This window comes from Marmota marmota, unplaced genomic scaffold (genome assembly GCF_001458135.2).
Source record: "Marmota marmota marmota unplaced genomic scaffold, marMar, whole genome shotgun sequence".
NCBI lineage: Eukaryota > Metazoa > Chordata > Mammalia > Rodentia > Sciuridae > Marmota > Marmota marmota.
The window spans coordinates 42,841,086-42,857,413 of record NW_026000108.1 but is presented as its reverse complement, the minus strand read 5'-3'; the positions used below and the strand labels follow the sequence as shown (position 1 = coordinate 42,857,413).

The following is a 16,328-nucleotide window of genomic DNA, read 5'->3' as shown; positions in this document are numbered from 1 at the left end:
GAAATTTTAATGTGTTGGATTTAAGGTGAGTCATAGTCCAGACAGAACAGGCCCAGGATTGGCAGAAAAAAAGCATTTCCAAGGCTACATTACCATGAAGAAGAAACACCCTGGTAACTAGGGAGTGCCCCTTCAGGAAAGCACTCTATATAAAGTTAATTCTTCCATATACTCCAACCAAGGAAAATCTAGCCTGCTAATTTAACTTGTGTGGACATTTGTCAGTCTGGTAATACAATGATAGTTTAGGTATTCCAACATCTGTGGAGCTCTCCTCAATAAATTGGCCCATCCCTTGGTATTGCTGGCACAGGCCTGTGTTAGCTCATCTGCTACACCCCTCCCAGTGAGTTCAGCACCTTAGGCACTGAACAGTTTACCACATGCAGGGTCCCTCCAAGGATGACGCAAGACCACATGTGCCAGAATCACCTGTGGGTGGTAAACGTATCCTGCGTTCAGGCCTGTAATCAGTACCCCACTTTTTCTCATACTAGATCCATCAAAAGAAGGGGAAAGATACAAAAATGTCATCCACTGAGATTTTTCTTGCAAGCAACAAATTGTAAGAAGCAGCTTTTGTTTATATCCTGTGGTTAGTTCAAACCTCTGGTGATAATTTTGAAAGATTGCAAGATTTACTCTCTGAAGAAAGACATCTGAAAACTGTCCTCCAAGGAGACTTTCAGCATTGAAGACTGGAGCCAGAATGGGATGTCTCACTAGTGCGGAGGCAACCAGGAGTCAGGCAGGAAATGCACTTCACCATGTCCGCGTACGCGGTCACCAGGGCTGCGCCATAATGGATATCCTGTCCTCGGGAAGACCACCCAGCAATGGGAGGCTGGAGGCTGAGCCCGACCTTAGTGACCCACTTCTCTGCCTTATCCAGGCCAGAGTGGGATGGGCTGAGTGGTCAGCAGCAAGTTGAGGGAGTTCCCTTGGGAAAGGGAGAGCAAAGCTGTCTTCCTTCCACAAGAGGGAACCCACGTGGCCTTCCAAGGGATACCATGGAAGCCACACAGTTTGCACCACTGGTCTCTCTGTGAGTCCCCCCTCCCCTCCCCATGGAATCCAACCAATCCTCATTGCTAGGGGATCCCTAGAGTTCAGCAGAGCCAACCCCAAGTCGGTCCTTCCCCCTCCATTCCAGCACCTTTTTCAGATCCCTGCTTCTGTTCCTGGTGTGGCAGTGTCCTCTAAGCTGTTAGGCCCACAACCTTGAACTTATTCCTGTGTCCCCACATCCAGCTGGCTCCTGGACAGGGTCAGTTCTTTCTAAATGCTCTCTCATCTCCCTTTCCTCTAGTTCCCATCACTACGACCTTGATTTAGGCCTTAAAATCCCCACCCTGTCCCAATCCTGTGGCAAAGACATCCAAACTCATCTCCTGAAATGCCACCTGGGAAATGTCACGTCCACATTCAGAGATGCACTGGAATTCTGAAATAAACAACAAAAAAGCTCGTTTAGGGAATTTTACCCCATGCCAGGTACTGTGCTAATTGCTATATCTTGTTTGATCCTTCTGATAATTTAATTTCTTAGATATCGTTAACCTATTTCACAGATGAATATACTGAGAGAAGTAAAATCAACTTGGACAATATTGCATGACTCAGAAATGGTAGAACAGAATTCCTGATTCCAAAGTCCATACTCCAAAGTGGCCATAGTCTATCGTCTCCCCAACAATTTTTGTTAATAGTCTAAATGTGCTGACTTTCCACCACCCAAACCAAATAGATTTTTTCCCAGAGACACTTTATTTAGGAAAGTAGGTACACATTCAAGGAGGAATGCAAATACAGATAATCTCAAGGGAGAGACATCTTTTGGGATAATATACACATTCAAGGGAGAAGGCAGGCTAGCTCCAGAGAGAGACAGCCCCCAATAATTTATTTCTCCAGAAGATGAAGCAGTTGTGTATACTTTTGCCCCAGACAATGTCTGGCAGTATCCTATCATTATAAACTGTTGATTCTTCATTCAGACTAAAGTGTAAATGACTAGTAGTGGTTCCTATAACCATATGAATTTTGAATCTCTGAATTGAATCTGGCCTATACTGCTTAAGATTTAGTACTTTCTTCTCTTCTCCTTGTTGTTCTCTGAGACAGTGCTAGATTCCCATACAAGGTTCAGCTGCTACATCACACCATGTCTGGAAGTTTCCAAAATGACTTGCCTTGGCAGATGACTCTGCTCTTTAATTAGCTGTACAGTTGCTGCTTCCCTTTATTTAATATCAGGAAGTTTCTACTTGGTTCATCCCCTTCCCCCTCCTGGCCATAGTGCCTTCCTACTATTCTTTTCCCATTTTATACTTTTGTTTGGGCCTTTCCCCTTCAATGAGTTATCAGAATCCCATCTCAATCGAGGGACATTTGCCAAATTATCTGAACTCCTTAGCTCCATATGTGGCATCTGAAATCTTCCTTAAACCCCTCTTCCCCTTATTTGGTAAGAATGCACACACTCTGTATGAACTATTCCAAGGCCAAACACCATTAAGAGTCAAGTTGAGTGTGGTTTGCAAATCTACCCTAACTTGGAGAAGTCCTGCCCTCAGCTATGTCAGCCATGTTCATAAGTTTTCTGTGAGCACCACAATATGAAAAATAGAACCCAGCATGGCACAAGATCCTTTCTTTTTGGTGAGAGGATAATTGATGAGTCTTTCTCCCCAACACACCTCCCTTCACCGTGGGATTTGCTTTGTGTGATAGATGCTCAAATACACTTGCATCCTCTAGAATGTTGGTTGGTAGGTGGGTAGCAGCCAAGAAGCACTGCTTATGGAAAGAGAAAGTCAAGTGGAAGATTAAGTAAAATCATGATAAATAATCCCCATGCTGATAAATAAGACGTAGCTATAACACCAGTTTGGTTAGATAACTTGGCTGGCACACTGGTGTATTTTCAAGATGGTAGCTATCTTCTTAGCTCTGTTTGACTAACCGTGTTTTTTGGAAGTTGCTGATGTGTTTACCTGTTGCATGAAGTCTGGGCTCTCCCTCCTTCCAGCTCCTGGCTCAGTTCTGACTCCATCAGAACACTGGTGTCCTTAACCAGCCTGGCAGCAATAACATTAGGGAACAATGATGCACTAAGCTGTATGGAACAAACTCCAAACCCGGAGCAGAAATAAGTGGGAACTGGGACATTAAATTGTGAAAGAAAGATGAAACTTTAATTTTAAAACCTCAAATAAAGAAAATGGAATAGGCAAGAGATAAGAGGAGGGAGGACACAGTCCAAGGAGGCAAGTACATCAGTATAAGCAAAGGTTCTGGAAATGGTTATGAGCATGTAATGATGGATGGAATATCAGGAGCAGAGAGAGATCTTGAGTAGAAATGAGAGTTTTTAGATTTAAAAAATTACAGATGATGGGGGCTGGGGCTGGGGCTCAGTGGTAGAACATTTGCCTAGCACATGTGAGGCACTGGGTTTCATCAGCACCACATAAAAATAAAATAAAGGTATTGTGTTCATCTACAATTAAAATTTTTTTAAAAATTAGAGATTATAGAGGAAGTGAGAAAAGTAATAAAACAAAACATATATAGCTGAATATGATATTGAAGTATAAACATTACGTTTGGGGAGAATTTTATTTTTAACCACTTCCTAGGCTCTGTGTACTATATTCAGCTTCAAAACATGACTTCTCCTGACATCTTCTATCTAGCTCTTCAAGATTAAAATATTGGCTAAGTAGGTAACTGGTTATTTCTTTGTAAGTTCTGCTTTCTCGTCTCTTGGAAATGAATTTTGTTCCGAGTCACACACCTTGCACCTGGTAGATGAGGAGACACATTGGACTCAAGACTCCAGAGCTAGGCAGTGGAACCTCAGAACCTTATGGATGTCGGTCAAGACAGCCGGCAGCTGTACTCTGAGACATTCATGATAGGTGCATTCACTCCCAGACTCAAGACCAGCCCTGGTCTGGTTTCTTAATCTGTAAAAATGACTAAAGTATTTGTCTAAGCGTCTAGGATTTGGCAAGAGTCCAGAGCCAAGCATTCTCTCCCCAGAGAGTTCTGTCTCTTTTTTAATAGTAGCCTGATGGAGACATCTCAGGTCATGGCAGGCAAGTGCTTTGTGCTCTACATAAGACTAGGAAATTGTTCACATATGTTGTTAGCATTATCCCTCCCTGTTCCTATTATAGGATAACGAACTTTAACTCTGTCCTCGCTATTACAACTTTATATGAAATCAACTTGAATGAATTGCTGGCCAAATTCAAGGTCTTCCATTTTAAGGTCTTTTTCTCATGTCATTTGTGTGCTTTGTGAGAACTCCCCTTCTTAGCCTCTTCAGAACCAAGTTGAAATATTCCAAATTTAAATCCATGCTTCTGCAATTCTGCTTTTGCTATATCTTTAGTGATTTCTCAGGATATAGTATACCTAGATTAATGTTGAATGTTTCTAAAGAAATCTGGTAGTCTGTGGGTCAGTTATCTAGAACATAATTAAAAGGGGCTAGGAGGAGGATGAAGACTTGGTGGAGATTCCATAAGAGGCCTCTGTCTACATCTAGGTAGCATTAAGGTGTCGCTGACTCGTGAAATTGAATTTTAGTTTCCTTCCAAACTTAAACCTTTCTTTTTACAACTTCATTTAGGATCTGGCTGCCTTCCTTTATATCATTTTTTTTCTTTCTTCTCCTCCTCCACTTCCTCCCTCTCCTCTTTATTCTTCTTTCCCTTCATTGAATAATTACAAAGAAAAGCCTATGTAAGAGTATTGAGTAAGAGTTATCAAAAATAGGGGAACAAGAAAATGGGCTTGGAAGATAGACACTGACTTTGGGGAATAATTAGAAGGTTGAGAAATGACTGAATGAGGATTAAATGGGTTGTGTAAGGTAAGAGAATAAAACAGAGTAGCCTCTTACGGAGGTAGTCATGTGAAACAGAAAACTCCAGATGGGTTTGACGTGGGGAAACCTAGGGCAGATGTTCCTTGCACCAGCCAGCACTATGGGCAGTGTGGTTGCTTTCTGCAGATGTCTGGGTGAGTAGGCAACAGAGAGGGACAGTGGACAGAATTCTACGGACAGGATGTTTTCTAGACAGATGTTTGAGCAGACTAAAGTCCTTAATGGAAAAAGGCAAGAATAAATAAATAATTGGACCTAACTTTGTGTCTGTCCCTATACATTTAAAAAATCCCGTGACTTGTTTTAATTGGAATCCAAACAGTGAGCCTGATTTAGATGGCAGTGTCATAACTCTTGGTCTGGCCTCAATTCAATAATCAATTTTGAAGTTTTGTGTGAGAAAATCAGCTCCGAGTGAATTAAAAATGTCTTTATCTTTAAAAACAGAAATAAATTCTGGATCTATTGCAGCCATCTTGAAAGACAGGCTCTCACTGAGTTGCTTAATGCCTCACATTTGCTGGGGCTGGCTTTGAACTTATGATCCTCCTGCCTCAGCCTCCTGGCTGCTGGGATTACAGGTGTGCGCCATTGTACCCAGCTAAAATATATATTTTTTAAAAGGTCTGGGATGTGGCTCTGTGGTTAAGCATGCCCCATGATATGAAGTAAGGCAACCAAATCCCACCCCCCCAGTTCAGTCCCCAATCCTAAATTTTAAAAAAAGAAAGAAAGAAAAAGAGTAGAAAGGGTGAGAAGTTGTTTGGTTGTTCGTTAAAGAGTTATAGAGCTGAGTGCTCCCCTTAAGTAAAACAGAACCTTCCGGAATTGTACTGTGGGACCGACAGGCAGTTCAAGAGAATGGTTAGCAGTAAAGTTGCTTTCCAGTGGGATTCATGGTGATGGGCTTTGGAGTCGAGGTGCAGCACTGTGGTGGCTTCATAGCAGCCGATGGCACTCTTACCTTCTTCCACACATGACTTGTCCTCTTGGAGTTCCTGTGGGTCACCATGAAGCCTCTCCCTCCCTCCCCGAGGCATACATCACTCAGCTCTCTGTAATGTTGCCGTGTTCTGCTTTTATCAAGAGTCCCCCCCATTCCCTCCACTCATGCCCAGGGAATTTCCAGACCAGGTGGGCAGCAGAGAGACAGGGAGAACCCAGGAGGGAGATGCCAAGTATCAGCTCAGAACAAAGTGAGTGCCAGGCTGCTGCAGATCCCTGTCACACAGTCAAGTTGAGACCAACCCACCTCTACCAACTCTGTGAGGTCTATTGATCACTCCAGTATTTGCCTGATCATCCATTGATATGACCTCCCTTTGCAAGAGGGTACGTATCAAAACCTAAAGGCCATTTTATAGTTCAGCACTTTTCAGTTTAGAAATTGTTCAGTTTAGAAACTTCTCACTGTGCTATGGAGCCCAACCTTTGTTCAAGAATATTTGAAATAGCCAACATTCCCTCCTCTGCCCTTCTACCATCACCCCACAGGAGATAGAAAATAATGCTGATTTTTTATGGTATAGGACTCTGGCAGAATTCTAGACCTAACCTGGTAGTAAGATGGACAAGTTACTTTATGTTTTTAGAATAGTCTAACTGTTGACTTAAGCCCATTTACCTAAATTTTATATGATTCCAAGGGTTGGGAGAGAAAAAAGGGACCTCACAATCTGGTTTGTCCTGATCTTGAACCCCCTGGAATGGCTCTTATTCAAAGTATTCCTGGGTTCAAATGTTTTTTTAAAAAAATTCTTGCTTCCCTTGAATGTTCTGATTCTTGACATAATAGGAGGGTTGGAGAGAGATAGAAATAATAGGTCTGCTCTCTCTTTAGTGCTTCAATTTTAGCATAATTAATTCTTACATTATACTATGGTTGCTGGTGCAAGAAGAGATGCACAGACCAATGGAACAGAATAGAGTGCAGAAACAGACCCACACACATATGGTCAATGGATTTACCACAAAGGCATTAGCAATTCATCAGGAAAAGGATGGTTTTTAAATAAATGGTGCTGAAGCAATTAAATGCCTACCTCATAGAAATTAATTCAAGAGGAACCAAAAACCTAAATGTAGAAAAGAACTTATGTGCAAGGTTTTGTAGAAGAAAATAGGACTAGGCAAGGTTTTTAAACGGGATACAAAAAAACACAAACCAAGAGGGAAAAAACGTGATAACGTGATCTGTATTAAAATGAAGAACATTCACTTAAAAATTATTCCATGGAGCTGGGCATAGTTGTTCACGCCTGTAATCCCAGGGGCTTGGGAGGCTGAGGCAGGAGGATCACAAGTTCAAAACCAACTTCAGCAAAATCGAGGTGCTAAGCAATTCAGTGAGACATGTCTCTAAATAAAATACAAAATAGGGCTAGGGATATGGCTCAGTGGTTGAGTGCCCCTGAATTCAATCCCTAGTACCAAAAAAAAAAAAAATTTTTTCATGAGAAAATCCGTGGCCTGTGTTCAAGGTCTCTGACAGCGTGCCAGGCTGGCGCTCTTCCCTGTGCACCCTAGAGGCTGCCCCTGACCAAGACTGAGAGCTCTGCTGCCACTAGGGAGACCAACACAGGTTAAAACAAGTGGGACTTTGCAAGGTGAAGCAAAACCTCACAGCAAAACCGCCTTGCATTCCTTGTGGGGTTTTGAGACGTGAGAGGAAGCTTTGTTCCTGAGCCCCTCCAAATCTCTGAACACTGGTGTATTCTTCCCAGAACAATCCCTGGAGATCCCCTGAGCTTTGAGGTCAGGCTGCCAAGTCTGTGTGGGAAGGAGGACCGAGCAGCAGGGGGCCCTCAGAGACGTGGGTGAAAGTAGTTCAAAGTCCAGCCAGATCCGGTTATGTGGTGTCCAGGCCCTTGGGGATCCCAGGACCCTGGAGGAAGCCCAGGAGAGGGTGTGGCCCAGCCCTTGGTTCTGTATTGTGCCTTCAGACTCGGAAACATCTGAGACTGAGCCAGAAAAATACATAAATAGAGCACAGCTATGCCCCCAAATCCACCATTGCAACAGAAGAGCCAAGACCCCGCGTCAAGATATATGCTTCCTATTCAGACCTATGGTTTGAAGGGAAGGAAGCACAAAATATATTTAGAGCTTTCAAACTTTGATTGTTTTGCGCATTCTTACAAAGGGGGAAAAAGAAGAAAAATATCCTGAGGGATTTTAAGAAAAAAAAAAAAACTTCTAATACTTTAGATGAGTGGGAAAATCTTTCTGTGGTCATTTCCTTTCTGTTTCGAGAAATTAATATGTGCTGGAAATAGCCTGTTGCAAAAGGGGAGACTTCATGTCCTTTGAATGCTGATTATGCCAGAAAACTTTCCAGCCCTGAAGGGGAGGTTGTCCTTTCCCAGACCCTGATGCGGGATGACCTTGCAGTTAGATATTTGACTAGACTAGAAGACCCCGGGGCTGCCAAGATAAGAAATTTAGAAGGAATAATTAACTCATTCATTGGAGAAACAGTGTAGAGCACAGAGGAGGGGCCACAAGGGGCTCTTTCTGAGTCTATGTCCTCTCCCCTGTGGACCGTTCCAAGTCTCTTGGATGGTCCCTCATGGCTGGATGCTGGTGCTCAGAATTAACATAAGTGCAATAGTAATTACCACTAAAGATAAGTGCATGTTTCTCCCCACCCCCCAAGATGTTGGGGCAGCTGGCCCCTCCAGGGGAGGAAGCAGTAGTAAGCACACACTCTTTCAATATCATCTGTTTGCTCCAAAAGTGCGTGTGTCAGGGCTGAACCAGAAATCAGCCAGTGTATATGGGCATATATACCACAGGATTAAAGTTCTGAGCCATTCCTATGATATCTTATTTAGGCATCCGTCTCCCCTCAATTGATTAGAGCAAGAGTCGGTAAATTTCTTCAGTGAAGGGTTAGATCACCGGTATTTTAGGCCACCAGGTCTCAGATGTAACTGCTGACCCCTGCCATGGTGGCGCAAATGGTCATGGATATGTCCAGTAACACTTTATTTTACAGACACCAAAACCATTTTTACATGCCATGAAATATTAACCTTCCTTTAATTTTTTTTCCAACCATTTAAAAAGCGCAAGGACCTTAACTTACAAACTATAAAGATACAATACCGGGCTGAGGGGGGTGGTGGGCAGATTTGGCTTAGGGACCACACTTTGCCAACTCCGTGACCAGAGAGACAAGTCAGTGGTAAAAGGATGCACAGTGTGGGTGTTGACCTGAGTAAGCCTCCCTGAGGAGAGCTATGGAAGTGAGGGCTGGCTTCCAGAATTAAGGGCATAGGGAAGTGTCATTCTGGCCTCCTTCAGAAGGTGCTGACTCCATTCAAGCCATACCTTCAAGATGACCCCACTCACTGTGTCCCCTACCAGAGACCTGGACACTGAGAACTCTGGGAATGAGCCCTCTCCTTGGGGTTCTGGTCACAATAGGCAGTCACTGTTCTTTACAAATTGTATTGGAAGAAAGACCCTCTATCATCTTGCTTGATGAAGACCCTCCTCCCAGTCCCCCAGGGCACCCAGCACTCCCCACTTTCTCTTCATCTTGACCTGATTTCCTTGTACCTGTCAATCTTAGACCTTCAGCTTCTTGAGTCAGGGGCTGGTGTTCAGCATACTTCGAAATAACCTCTTAGATTTTTTTTTCTTTGACTACCCAAAGGGCGGTTGGTTGTTTATCCCCCTCCCCGAAATAGAAATACTGATAAACAAACAAAAGAAAACATTAAATTTTTGAAACTAAAATTAATGGAAAAATCCCAGATAATGCAAAACAGCTGGTAAATTAAAACTCATTTAAGCACAGTTTGGGAAAGAACAGATTTTTCTTCCTAGTTGTTTTTGTTGGTTTGCTTGTTAAGATTCCTGCATTCCCAAAGTGGAGACTCAAATCAGACTGGTGTCAGGAAGAAGCCAGACTAGTCTTTGAAATTCATTTCAAATATCCTCAGAGGGGACAGCTTCATAAACATTAAGTATTTAGTTCCTAGGATGCCAAATAATGTTCAGAGCTATTAAAAATTGGTTTGGCTTTGTGCCCTCTCTTGTAGGTCCTTCCATTGTGACGCCACCCAAGGACATCTGGAATGTCACTGGTGCCCAGGTGTACTTGAGCTGTGAGGTCATCGGAATCCCAACCCCTGTTCTCATCTGGAACAAGGTCAGTGGCACAGATTTCTGGAAGATCCTAGGGTAACAAGCTTATGTCACACTGCCCAGGGACCATAGCCATGTGAAATCCTCTACAGGCCCATTCCCTGCTATTTCTTCAAAGTGCAGAACACAGCAGCCTGAGACAGCTCCCCTGGATCTAGCGAATATTTTACTGACCTCCACAACAGGCCCTGCCCTACTTTTGCTAGGGACCCTGAGATGTTAGAGTCTGTAAACAAGTCTGGATGGCGCCTAGCAAAATGCCAGAGGGAGTGGTTTGTGAAGTAACACCAGCGAGCCATTAAGTGTGGAGATTCCTTATTGGTTGACTGATGTATCTAGTTTATGCTAATTAGATAAGCTGTGTGGAATGTATAAATACTGCTCCTGTCCTGCAATAAACGGCTCCTACTCCTGCTGTATCAACGTACACAAGTTGTTCGTCACCCCCCGGTTATTTTGCTGCAGCCGGACTGCAGCACTGAGAAACCAGAAAAACAACAACACTGAACACCTTGACCCACCCCGTCTGTGTGTATGTGTGTGTTTGCACGCAGGGGAGACTGCAGCATAATGGTTAAGAGTGTGAATTCCTCTCTTTCTGCCCAAAAGTGGATCCCCCAACTATTTGCCAAAGCATCAGTCTCCTCACTTAAGACTGAAGTCCCCAACATTTGACTCCTTTGGATCCTGTCTGCTGAGAGAACTTGCTCACATTCTATAAGGAGGAGGTCGGGGGTCTGGCTAAGAAGTTAAAGGAAGCTTTGTGAGCCTGCATTATTCTTAACAGATTCCCACGTGCTGGAAAATAGGATGAGTAAATGTTAAGGACATGGGAGTGGGTGGAAGGAGTGAGGTGCAATGTATCCCTCCAGGTGCCATGGCCCCAGGGTCCTGTTAGAGACAGGAGAGTCTATTCCAGAACAGAGGATTTAAAAAAGAACAAGGGAAGAACATCAAAGGAAAGATTTTCTCCTGTTTGAATTTTGCTGAATGCTACTTGCAAGTGGAAAACCATGATATTATTTTAACAAATAAGCTTTAAAACGACTTTCCAAATGGAAAAATAAAGAATGAGAGTTCTTCCGCCAGGTCAGCCGGGTTCTTTGTAAGCCAGGGTTTCTCAGCCTCAGCACTATTGCAATTTGGGGACAGATAATTCTTTGTTGTGGGGGCTGCCTGTGCTTAGGAAGATGTTTAGCAGCATCCCTGACCTGAACCCACTAAATATCAATAGCACCCTCCCCCTGTCCTCAAGTGACAATTAAAAATATCTCCTTTGGGGCTGGGGATGTGGTTCAAGTGGTAGCGCGCTCGCCTAGCATGTGTGAGGCACTGGATTGGATTCTCAGACCCACATAAGTAAAATATATTGTCCACCTAAAACGAAAAAATAAATATTTAAAAACAAAAATCTCCTAACATTGCCAAATGTACCCTGGGGGAAAAACTTCACTCCAGATTGAAAAACGCTATTGTGGGCTGGGGGTGTTAGCTCAGTGCTTCCCTAGCATGTGTGAGGCCCTGGGTTCCACCTCTGGTACCACAGCCAGGCGGTACAAAACCCAGAGGAAAGAAAGGGTTTGCCCTGCTACAATGCAAAAATCCCTCTGTAAGCGTTTGAACAGGTCGGGTCACCTGCCAGCCTCTGGCGCCCCCACGTGGCCACAAGAATGTGGCCACTGAGAAAGCACCTGGTTTGAGTAGAGTCCCAGTAGAAATAACAGAAAATGCCTGAGGCTGAGGGGTGGGTAGTCAACACCAGCTGTACTACACTGCCCTTTACAGCTGAAACTCCTGTTTTAGGAAGCAATGAAATTTAACCTCAATTAAAAAAAAATCTGTTTTTAAAAGGAGGGTATTAAGAGAAGAAACGCAGCCCCAATGTGTTCCTTTGCCTCTACTGCACAAGCTGCCGACATTCCTCATTACTTATTTGGATCTCACTGGTTTGCCCTGTGGGTGGAGAGGTGGATTCCCAGTGTCCAGGGAATTCCCATAAAAAGCTCTGTTGCAGTTTTCTATAGCTCCCTAGGGATAGTTACACAAGAGAAACCAGAGTGCCCGAGTATCCTGGGGCATAGAATCCTATTGCCAAATCTTGTCAGAGAGAAATGTCTTCAGTCCTTGCTCTGCCACGCCCTAGCTATCATGCACACGTACCAGGGAACAATTTGCCTTGGAACTGTATGGGACAGATCTATGGAGAGGGCCGAGTGAAGGGAAGGGAAGGAGTCAAGGTAGACGGAAAAACACACAAAATACATTTTCTCAAATCTTGCTAGAAAGGAGCAAAAGCCCAACCATAACGCTCCACTGATTTCCTTTGCCTTCAAGATGTGAGGTCACTTGCATGACCTAAAGCAAAGGCTTTCAAACTGCAGACCATGACTCACATTAGTGAGTCCTGGAATTGGTGCAGGGATCACAACCAGCATTTTCTTATTAAAAAAAAAAAAAGAGTACAGAAAATATGTTAGGGCATATTAAGGTATTTTTTGGTAAAACTTTCATGTATCCCAAATGACCAGGTGAAAAGTACTTCTTCTTTAGGCCATGGCAAAAAATGAGGAAGTCACTGACCTAGATAATCAAACAGGCATTTGTTTCTCTCCGCTCTCCTGAAACCAGGCCATGAAGAATACAGACAGATTTAAGATCATATATTATTTCAAATCCAATTTAAGCACAGAACCCTTTGGATAGAAGTGAACGTTAGAATCCTTACTTGTTAAACAATGCACCTGACTCAGAGAAGGCAGTGTTCTTTGTGACTCAAGGATTTAGCAGCAGCAGTACTAGGGGACACAAATGACTTCTCTCTAAGTCACAGAAGGCTGCAGCAGCAATTTTTGTGGGGGTCCCAGCCCGGTGAGTGGGCTGTTTTGATAATTCCTGCCATTAACCATTCTGCACCTTCTCAGCAAACCCATGAGCAATATTTTTAAATGGGGACATGAACTGAAATAGCCATGTATGACCAGACTTCTCTGTAAGTCTGAGATAATGCAATGAAATTTAACTTCTTCCAGACATGGAGTTTTCTAAGAGGCTGTCCATTTAATTCTTTTCCTGTCTGGACATTTCTTTAGATTATGGCTTGAATGGCCTCTAAGAATGCTTTTTTTAATTAAATACAGTGATAATGATAAGAGGGGAAATATCCGAAGATATATAAAGAAATATTTCATAATCCCTCCTCTGCCCACCCCTGAAATAAATACCCAATGTGAACTGCCCTGGTTTGTGTCCTTCTCTTCCCCTTTTCAAACATACAAAAACATACCCCCTAGCGTGAGCGGTAAAATGAAAACAGTCTGCTAATAGATTTGCTTTTCTCTAATAAATACTTCATGGACATCCCTTAAGCCTTCTTCTCAGTAGCTATAATATTCCACAGATGGAGGGGCCATGATTTATTAAACCATTCCTGTATTGTTTTCATTGTTTCCTTTTTTTTTTTTTTTACATCTTAAGCAATGCTCCCTTAACATCTTAGTACACATCTCCTATACACTACTGCTTCCATTTCCTTAGGGTAGATGCCCCCAAAGCTACAGGACTAGGTCAAACTACCTGTCTTAATAGACATTGTCCAATTACTATCTAAGGATGGCAGTAAGTCACTCTCACCAGCGGGAGGGGGGGGAGGTGCCATTTCCCTGCAGCCACCCAGAACTGAATAACTCCCTTTTCAGTTGGGTTAATACATCTCATTATTGCTTTCATCTTCTTGACTACATTAAGAAGATTTTCACGTCTGGGTTTTCTCATCTCTGAACCGCCCTCTCATTTGCCTTTTGCCCACTTTATATTGAAGTGTTCCTTATTACAATCAGCCTGTGGCTTTTTTAAATTTAAGATGTTGACCCTTGATCATGTATTACAAATTTTTTTTCCCAGACAGTCGTTTCATCTTTTATTCGTTTACAGCGACTAGGGATTTGAATGTTTTAACAGAGATGCACATTCTATTTCATCATAAAACTCTTCTGAAGATTTGCCAAAAAGCAAATATGTTCTATAATACATAAATGTCCTTTAAAGTTTCCCAGAAATCGGCAAACTCTTGAAATCTTTTAACCTACAACAATCAGACTAACCTATTCTTATTCTATAAACACTGGAACTTTGTCTTATTTATTGCTCATTACAATAATAGGATTCAGGAAGACTTTGTTGTAACTAAAGTACAACCAGAAAGGCTGAAATAACTTCATGGGTCAGCCTCCCATGGTGATTGACAAGGCAGTCTCTCCTGCCTGCCCTTCAACATTAAGACTCTGAGCCACTTCCAGCCTATTGAATATCTTCAGAATTGTCTTGGAAACCACATTTCTCAGGCTGCATCATTTTTTAAGTAGAAAAAATACATATTTGTCAGCATTTAAGCTCTACTTACTCAAGTAAGGGAGAGTTTGCCACATAAAAATTCCAGGCATTTCCATGTTTTCTACATGGTGTATAACTTTTTATAATGTGTTAATTAAAATACATTATGAGTCCTGTTAAATATTGTGTTGAACAAGAACAATTTCTCCATGCATAGTGGATTGGGTTAATTAGCACAAAATGCTTTTTACTAAGCGCTACATGATCTAAGGATCAACCACTCAGTTGCTAAGATCCAGTATATATCTGTGCTGAAGTGTTTTTGTTTTGGTCACACACAAAACCTTTATACGAGTACTTGCTTTGGCAGCACATATACTAAAATTGGAAGGATACAGAGATTAGTATGGCCCCTGTGCAAAGATGACATGCAAATTCATGAAGCATTCCATATTTTTTTTACCAGTTAATAGGAAAGATGAATATGTTTTTTTTTAATTTAATATTTATTTTTTTAGTTTTTGGCAGACACGTCTTTGTGTGTATGTGGTGCTGAGGATCGAACCCAGGCCGCACGCATGCCAGGCGAGCGCACTACCGCTTGAGCCACATCCCCAGCCCCATGTTTTTTATCTTCACTTTCCCAAAGCATTAAAATATATTTTTCAAAAGCAAATCCCCTCCCAAATTTTTATGTTTCTGGGATTTCATAAATAAAAGCCAGAGATACTACTTTTAACCATGAATCAAATTAATACTTATCCCAAAATATTAAGAATCATTATTAACGTGTGTGTTGTGTTGCGTGTGCTGGGGACCAAACCCTGGTCCTTGCACATGCTAAGCAAGCACAGTATACTACGGAGCTATAATGTCAGCTCCAAGACCTTTTTTTTTTTTTTTTTTTTGTAGTTGTAGATGGACAGCATGCCTTTATTTTGTTTCATTTTCATGTGGTGCTAAAGATCAAACCCAGTGCCTCACACATGCTAGGCAAGTGCTCTGCCACTGAGCTACAGCCTCAGTCCCAGCCCCAAGACCATTTTTAAGTAACTATTTCAAAAGCTGCTATTTCTACCAGCTATTTGGAAAACTGAAGGCAAAACATTCCAGTTATCTGTTTTGTCTTTATAGCATTCATGAGAGAAAGATATTGAATTATCTGGTTTTTTTCGAATGGTGGCAATGTGGGGAAATTCCATTTAAAAAAAAAAATTAACTGGCTTTGGCATAGAAGAAAATTAAAAGGAAACTACCTTTCTGATGTTGTAAATCCTTCCTAATTACAAAGATACTAACAGTAAACATTCACTTGGTTCTTAAAAGAGGCCTAGGATAGAATGAACAAACATTACTTCCTGTACCTTTTTTTAAAAAACTTAAAAACTCTGAGTTGCTAAGGAGTACACATGGAGGGATTACAAGTAAGTTTCTTCTGTGTATTTTCCAAAGCTTATATAATAAACTTTTAAGATGAAGGGGAAAGTAAGGACGATATTCATTAAACTAACTGAATTTCCTCTTAACTCATCTTCTGAATCCCATCATGACATGCACAGAAATAGGCAGCAAGTTTTGCCATAAGAGAACAAGGATAGCGGCATGTATTTGACAGGTCTTTTTGACCTCAGGTCTTCTGTAAATCATTTGATGAATACTTAGCCCTCAGAACAAAGTAATAGAACTAGCTTTGGACTCTAGCTACTATTTATCCATTCATTAGGCTGTTACAGGAAGAGCCCCAAGGACCCCAAGCATCAAACTAGCACTAGATGACTGTCAGTCTAACATGGCCTGTTAGGCAAGAAAGGCCCAGTACTGAGGAGCAGAATTTCTAAGGGCCTGGGTGAGTGATAGCAGCCAGTGGCAGGAAAGGCTGGCCTCGTACATTCTCCAAGCGTGTAGAGAAGCACATTATTTTTGTTTAAAACATGCTGCTTACAGG

At 42.2% G+C, this 16,328-nt stretch overlaps 1 protein-coding gene and 1 non-coding gene across 2 annotated transcripts in view; both read left to right on the top strand.

Moving 5' to 3' along the window:
• Igfbp7 (insulin like growth factor binding protein 7) overlaps positions 1 to 16,328 on the top strand; it is a 67,092-nt gene that overhangs the window by 48,544 nt on the left and 2,220 nt on the right. The window contains exon 2 of the mRNA XM_015481769.2: positions 9,949 to 10,058. Coding sequence (XP_015337255.1) covers positions 9,949 to 10,058 — 110 coding nt within the window. The remainder of the gene's footprint in view (positions 1 to 9,948; positions 10,059 to 16,328) is intronic.
• Positions 14,738 to 14,841, top strand: LOC125610996. Its single transcript, XR_007341110.1, has one exon. It is a non-coding gene; the product is annotated as a U6 spliceosomal RNA (small nuclear RNA).